General features: G+C 32.9%; 1 protein-coding gene across 1 annotated transcript; it reads right to left on the reverse strand.

Annotated features, from left to right (window-relative positions):
* Positions 1–3,713: 3,713 nt before the first annotated feature.
* On the reverse strand, positions 3,714–4,280 carry LOC142317511 (uncharacterized). Its single transcript, XM_075354071.1, has one exon. The coding sequence runs from the start codon at positions 4,278–4,280 to the stop codon at positions 3,714–3,716; it is 567 nt and encodes a 188-aa protein (XP_075210186.1).
* Positions 4,281–8,359: the final 4,079 nt, after the last annotated feature.

The following is an 8,359-nucleotide window of genomic DNA, read 5'->3' on the forward strand; positions in this document are numbered from 1 at the left end:
TAATTTATTTAGATGATAATTTATGTAAAGTTTTAATCTGTAGCGTAATTCTAGACGTTGAGACCCAACCTACCGGGTTGGTCTAGTGGTGAACGCGTCTTCCCAAATCAGCTTATTTGGAAGTCGAGAGTTCCAGCGTTCAAGTCCTAGTAAAGCCAGTTATTTTTACACGTATTTGAATACTAGATCGTGGATACCGGTGTTCTTTGGTGGTTGGGTTTCAATTATTCACACATCTCAGGAATGGTCGAACTGAGAATGTACAAGACTGCAGTTCATTTACACTCATACATATCCTCATTCATTCTCTGAAGTATTATCTAAAGGGTAGTTACCGTAGGCTAAACAGGAAAAAGAAAAGGTGTTGAGTCCCGTATAATTTCCTTTCCTCTTTGTTTTAATATAAACATATTTACTGTTCTCTTTATGTAAATGTGAACAAGTTTGTTATTTTGTTGCTAGTAAGTTATTCTTTAAACATTCAATACATAATTTACACAAACCGCTACAATCATTAACACATACAACATGTATTTGACATTTATATATAATAAAGAATATAATTAATAAATGACTAATCAGTGTTCTTAATTACTTAATAATCGCCTTAATGTAGAATTGACATATCAAAGTTTGTTATGTGGTTATACAGTAGGATTAAGGCTAAATTTCTAGTTCTCGTTTACTTGTGGTTAAATTTTTGTTGTATTTTTATTTTCATAGAAGCTGTGTTTTTACTTTTACCGTTATTTGAATTGGTTATAAACAATCTTTTTAAAAACCTTTCATCAGCGTGTGAGGTTTTCAAATGTAGCCCATAAAGTTTTAGTTATTGTAAAAGATGCTATCTTTGTTATTACTGCAAAATATATGCGTATTAATGTTTATATTAGAGTATCTGTTTAAAAGTTATCACCAGAAGAAGTTTTCAAAACATTTGTTTCATATACTAATAAAAAAATATTTTCCAAAAATAATGAGGATTTTAAAAATTTCATTTAAAGAAAAATTCCTGACAGTCCAAAGAATACTAGTAAACACTAGTTTTTTTTTATGTATTGGTTTAAGTGTCTTATTAAACGATTCAAGTCTCCAAATGATAATTGTGATTTGAATTATCTTTACGGATAAATGTAATGAATTATTGGATTCGTTTGATGTTAATGTTAGAGGATTTTAATATTGATAGAGGTTAATTAAGATGTTATAGAAAAGATGGAATATTTACTGATAGTTTGGAATCTTTCCGTTTACGGAGACTCTTGAAATGTTCAGTTCCTATAACTAAGTATTCGTCCACCTCAATAGATTACTTTTTAAAAAAAAATAATTGTAGACGTATATTATTCAGTCTCTCTTTTTTTTTGTTTAGCATCTGAAACCACGATGAGGTTTACTTCGGAGGATGGATGACATGTATGAATGTAAATGAAGTGTAGAACTTGAAAACTCTCAGGTCGGCCATTTCTTAGATATGTGGTTAATTGAGACCCAACCACCTGAGAACACCGGTATCCATGATCTAGTATTCAAATCCATTTAAAAGTAACTACCTGTATTGTGTTGATAGTTGAATTTAATTTGGCTAATGGACTGTAGAATAAAACACTGAATGAATATAACTATGATATTAATAACTTTAATAACAAAAGAATATTGTATTATTCACATTATAAACACATTAGCTGGCGACTCGGCCATATTGTATAATTGCCCTTAACGCACTGACAATTAAAGAATAAAAAAAACATATTCTAATAGAATGAAAACAGATTATGTAAAAAAACAAGAAGTAAAACTAATATTTCGTATCACATGGTGTACCGTACCAGACAGCAGCGCTACCTGAATAGTGCAATCTTATGCCGCAAAGAAGCGACGCAACATACCGCCCACCAGAAATCGATATGATTTCTCAACTAAATAAAGTGTTCGATAATTAATACACTTAACAAAAATAGTATAAAGACTTAAAAAGCATTAAATGATTAAGACATTAAATAATAAACATAAGTAACATAATAATTTTCATAAAGTAACATAAGTGACTAATATTATGTTAAATATTAGTCACTGGTGGGTAATGGGCATAATTTTGTCACTGGCCTTTTAAACACTCCTAAGAAGTTTCGAACAGTTACCACACGAACTAGATTGTCTGGACCGGGATAAACGTTCTCAACTATTCCCAGCTTCCATTGAAGAGGAGGAATGTTGTCTTCCTTTATTACCACCAAATTTCCAGGTTTCAGAGATGGTGATTCAGATTTCCATTTAAAGCGTTGCTGGAGCTGAGATAAGTAATCAGCGGACCATCGATTCCAAACATGCTGAACATATCGCTGAACCAACTGCCACCTGTTAAGCCTGTTTATAGGGATGTCAGATAGGTTATGATCTGGCAAGGAAGTAAGCGGACCGCCTACAAGGAAATGTCCAGGTGTCAAAGGTTTTGGGACGGATGGGTTGCAAGGTAAAGCACATAAAGATCGAGAATTAAGACAAGCTTCAATCTGAGTCAGAACAGTATTGAGTTCTTCAAACGTAAAGGCTATATTTCCTACCACACGTCGGAGGAGAAATTTTACCGACTTTACAGCTGCCTCCTAAAGGCCTGCAAAGTGAGGGGAATTGGGAGGTATGTAGTGCCACTGGATGCCATTTTCAGATGCAGTGTCTACTATTTTTTGTCTCACGTGGTCAGTATTTAAAAATGAGTACATTGAGCGAAGCAAATTATTTGCGCCCACGAAGTTCGTTCCATTATCGCTATAAATGTTTGAACATAGACCTCTTCTTGACGTAAATCTTCTCAGTGCTGCTAAGAACGCATGAGTTGATAAATCGCTGAATAATTCCAAATGTATCGCCTTTGTAGAAAGACAAATAAATAGAGCGACATAACATTTCGTTTTTATCTTTGAATTCCGCCCACCATGCCGAATTGTCAGAGGTCCGGCATAATCTATACCAGAGTTCATAAATGGTTTGTATGTTACCTGATTGCGATGACTCGGCAATTGACCCATTAACTGTTGTGACTGTTTTGCCTTAAACCGGAAATATAATAGCCACTTGTGCAAAATTGATCTGATGACATCTTTACCATTTATTATCCAGTACCTCTCACATAATTGGGAATAAACCAATTCAGGTCCTGTATGTAATTCTCAAATGCTCGTTTATGACTATTAATTTAGTTTAGATTGGATTTGGGTGGAAGAATAATCGGATGCTTGCCATCAAAATTTAATTGAGATAGTTGCAATCTTCCTCCTACTCTTAAGCAGCCCTTGCTGTCTAGGAATGGATGTAACGAATACAATTTACTACCTTTGGAGGTACCTTTTGCTTGAATTGGTGGTCAATTTCTTGATTTCAGTTTGAAAATTAATGTTTTGGGTATGTATGATACAACGTAACAAAGTAAATTCCTTTTCCTTAACCGATAAGACATCTCTATTGATACTTATCTTTGGTTTTCAAAATTTTAAAAGATCTTATGCAATAAGAAAGCGTATTTATCATTTTTTGTAAAGACGAAAATGAGTCTGATAAAACTGACAAATTTGTGGTTACCGCAAATGAAGTAGATACATTGCGAAGTTCACTTGAACAATCAGCTTCTAAGTTAGTTTCATCAAAAGGTTTATGATTCCAGTCTTCTGACGGCTTGTTAAGCCAAGAAGGCCCATACCACCATAATTGATGATCTATAATTCAAATGCGTCGTTTCTAAGAGAATGTAAATCAGCTGGATTTTCATCTGTAGAAACGTGTCCCCAAACACAGCCTTCGGTTAAGTCTTTGATTTCTGAAACGCGATTTGCTACGAAGGTCTTCCATTTTGTTGGTAATGCTGATATCCAAGAAAGTACAACGGTAGAATCAGTCCATAAATAAATTTTATTTATAGTTAAACAAAGTGCAGGGTTTACAAATTTAAGCAACCTTCCCATCAAGAGCGCTCCACATAATTCCAATCTTGGAATAGATATTTGTTTTACTGGAGCCAGCCGTGATTTAGAGCAAAGGAGTTTAACTGATATATTTCCAAAGGTATTAACTGAACGTAAGTATATACAAGCTCCATAACCATCCTTTGAAGCGTCAGAAAATCCATGTAATTGTATATCAAATATTTTTCCAGTACACTTGACTAATCTAGGAATCTTAATTTGCTCGATGAATGGAAGGTTTTTACAAATGCCAGACCATATATCAAGGTTTTCTGGAAGTTTATCGTCCCATTCTAGATTTTGGAGCCATAATTGTTGCATAATTTATATAGCATAATAGTTGGAGCTAACAGACCAAGGTGGTCGAATATTGAAAATATTGTGGCCAATACTGATATTTTAGTAAATGAGTTGTCGATTTTTACATTGGTTGAAAAACAAAACGTTTCTTGAATGTGGTTCCAAATTAAACCTAATGTGTTGATTCCCTCGCTAGAAAAGTTAAATGTATGGTTTGAATCATCGGGTTTGGATACGGATTCCAGCAGAGTTCAGCTGTTAAGAGCACCATTTGCGTAGGTCGAATCCCGCTTGCTTTAGAATCGCTGTTATTTCACCTTGCAGTTGCAGTGCCTAGTTAAATCATCAGCACCAGTTTGTAAGCCATCTACGTAGAAGTCACGACGTATCATTTCATAAACTAGAATTTCTAGTTCAAGATATTCCTTCATAAAATTGCCATAGTCCTCCTTAAGATTAGTGACTGTTTAATTTCCTCTCTAATAACAAGAATCTGCGATATGCATTGTCGAAAGAATCGCCAAAGGGTGTATGGTTTTGTCGTCTGGGTAATTAACAATGAATCTGCCAACTTGATTTCGCTTGAGGTTTTCCAGTAAATGTTGTTCGCACATCCTTTCTTCTTTGGTGCGAGTAATAATTTTAATCTCCTCCAGTTCCCAAAATTGTTTTAACTGATTGTGAATGTTTAGTTCTGAATTAATAATTAATGACGTTATCTTAGGCGGTTTTTCAATTTCATCTGTTGATGGTAATCTACCTGCGACTATCCAACCTAATGTGGTTTCTTGAATGACTGGGAAATTCTCAGTTTTCTTTATTTGACCCTTCTTCATTAAATGTAAATACAATTCAGATCCTATCAATATGTCTATATTACCGGATGTGTTAAAATGATAATCCGCAAGTTTTACGAATTTTGGAAGGTTCCACGTACTCGTATTGATGGGTTTGGAGGGCATAGAACTTGTAATACAAGATAATACAAAACATTTAATTGTAGTAGCGTATTCTTGATAATTTGAATGTAACTGGACAGTAAACACTGTATTTTACGGTGTCTGAGGTGTTATTTATTCCATGAATTGGTAGATTTCCCCGTTCACGCTTTAGCTTTAAATGCTGAACCGTGTCTTTAGTAACGAAGTTCGCTTGCGAGCCTGCATCAAGCAACACCCTGCAAGGCTGTAGCATTTTTTGTGAATCCTTGACACCAACTATAGCAGTGGCTAGTAAAACTCGTGTCGCGCTCTGAATCTTTAAACTGCAATTGTTACTGCATACGTTTGGGTCAACTTGAACTACCCCTTTAACTGTGTCTTCTGTTTTATCCTTAGAAATGGTGTTAGATTCCTTAACTTGAGAGAATGCATTGCCGTGCAAGATTGAATGATGTTTACGCTTACAGTATTTATAATAATGAGAATTACAACATTCTTTGACATTGGGATTACTATTAAGACAGTTAAAACATAATCTGTGCCTTTTGACGAATGATATTCTACCACTTACTGGCAACTTAAGAAAATTCATACATTTATAGAGTAAATGAGTTTGCTTACAGTAAGTCAGTTTGCTATACTGCATGAGCATGAATTTTCTGGGAAGACTTAAAGTCTTTTTCTCGCTTAAATTGATTGTATTGTTTCGTGCAATGGCGAATCTACCGAATATTTTTGGGAATTGTTGCCTTGGGACACAAACAGAATTTCCAAGATTTGTCTGCGCCTTTGTAGGAAACTGATAAACTGATCGATATCTGGGAAGGTATCAGCCGATATGGTGGATTCCCAGGCCCGTATAGTTAGTTGCTTGGTCTAAGCGCTGGACAAATAATTGGGTTAAAACCAATTATGCATAATTAGTCTCGAGTTTTAATGCCTTTAACGCATTTATATTACTCGATATTGTATCAATAAAATTAGATATGCCTGATGCCGATTCCTTTGGAATACTCTGAACATTAAGTATTTCACGAGCATGTTTTGAAGCTATGAGTCGCTTGTTGGCAAACCTAGTTTCGAGTAATTTCCAGGCGACTGTATAATTATCAGCTGTGACCGATAAGTTTTTGATTATTTGTAGAGCGGAATCAGTTAACGATGATGTCAAGTAATGAAATTTTTGAATTACCGTTAAATTTTCGTTGTCATGAACTACTGCACGCAAAAATTTACTAAACGTTAACCAGTCTTCATAAGAACCATTAAATTTCGCAAATCTATTTTTGAAAGAATAATAGATTTATCTTTTTTATAATTGCTGCAGTTAGAATTTAAGATTTTTTGTAACTTTGATTTAAGAATAAGAAACATTTCTTCCACTTCTTCCCTATCTGCTTCTTCATTTTCGTGGTTAAGTTCTAAAAAGGTTTGCATCTCATCATATTTATGCCAAGTTGTTCTAAATGATCCAGTTTGACCTTTACTAAAACAAGATCTGTTTTTTCAGAGTCTAAAGATTACAAATGTTTTCATGCGCATAATAGAGCCTTTAAATGTACCTCGTTTACGCCTGTTTTGTTTCATTTGATTTTGAATATCTGTTGTAGGCATCTTATTACCTATTTCATCATCTCTATTAGCATTTTAATCAGTTTGAATAATTACAAAAATTAAAAAAATTGATGTTAACAAACAATAAACTAAGGAAACAATGATAAATGAAAGGAATATATTTGTATGATAAATAGGTTTGGTAGTTTTAAATTGATTATGGTAATTTGTAATTAGGGTTAGGTAAGGATTTGAGATAAACAAGGCGTACGTACTGATGTAAAGTAAATAAGGATAATTAACGTAGTATAAACAGGCATTAACAAATTAACAATACTGTGATAAAAGTGGCAGTTAGCTTACCGGTAACGCCTCGTAATATTCGTATAATTTTACAAAAATACTGCATTCAGGTTGTTGATTATTTATAGGTCCTAATTCATAGCCATTGTTCCGTCATTGTTGAATCGCATTTTCACTGATAAACATCCGGCCCGGAGGACCAGTATGTATTGTGTTGATAGTTGAATTTAATTTGGTTAATAGACTGTAGAATAAAACACTGAATGAATATAACTATGATATTAATAACTTTAATAACAAAAGAATATTGTATTATTCACATTATAAACACATTAGCTGGCGACTCGGCCATATTGTATAATTGCCCTTAGCGCACTGACAATTAAAGAATAAAAAAAAAACATATTCTAATAGAATGAAAATAGATTATGTAAAAAAAAAAGAAGTAAAACTAATATTTCGTATCACATGGTGTACCAGACACCAGCGCTACCTGAATAGTTCAATCTTATGCCGCAAAGAAGCGACGCAACACTACCTTTACTAGGATTATCCAGTCTGCTGTTTTAAATTATCACTTAGTTGATAATTTTGTTTAAATATTTGTTTCTGATTTGCATGTACGAGAAAATAAATTTATTTACATGGAAATCAGTAATGTAAAAATACTGATTTTTCTTTTATAGTAAGTATTTACCGCAAAAAGGAATGTTAGTGGTAATAAACATTTTAGATATATGTAAATTATATAATGTAGTAAGTGTTAACGAGAAGTAGGATCTGTTTTACAAAATTTTGTGTGATATTAAGACCAAGAATTTACAATAAGAGTAAAGAGTACAAATATGGTTTAATAACAATAAAGTAATATTTCTTCTCATCTTATTAGATTAAAAAAGAGATTTTTAACTTATCATTTATATAATAATACTGAAGACTATTTTTCATAGTAGTTAATAATATTTCAGAGACCTTTAGTTGAGTTACAAAAAACTTCATATATATATATCCGACAAAGAGTTTCATTATTCAACACAGTACTGAAAAAATACTGTAAAAAAAATTAAATAGAACGTTAAAGTATGTTATTAAAGAATTATGTAAAAATATTATTTCTTACTTTGTCTAAAATTTTTAGATTTGGACCTCATAGTGACCGTAACTCTCAATCCCTTTGACCAGTTTTAACCAAACTTAAATGTCATTCACGATCATATTCAAAAGTCATCGTACAAAATTTCATAAAAATAGGTTAATCCATCCTGACGATTTCAAGAAAAACGATTATTGACCAAAAATTAA

Source organism: Lycorma delicatula, chromosome 1 (genome assembly GCF_047948215.1).
Source record: "Lycorma delicatula isolate Av1 chromosome 1, ASM4794821v1, whole genome shotgun sequence".
NCBI lineage: Eukaryota > Metazoa > Arthropoda > Insecta > Hemiptera > Fulgoridae > Lycorma > Lycorma delicatula.

What these genes read in the sequence shown, in the direction of transcription:
- LOC142317511 (XM_075354071.1), bottom strand. Translation starts at nt 4,280, where the DNA reads ATGCAACAATTATGGCTCCAAAATCTAGAATGGGACGATAAACTTCCA.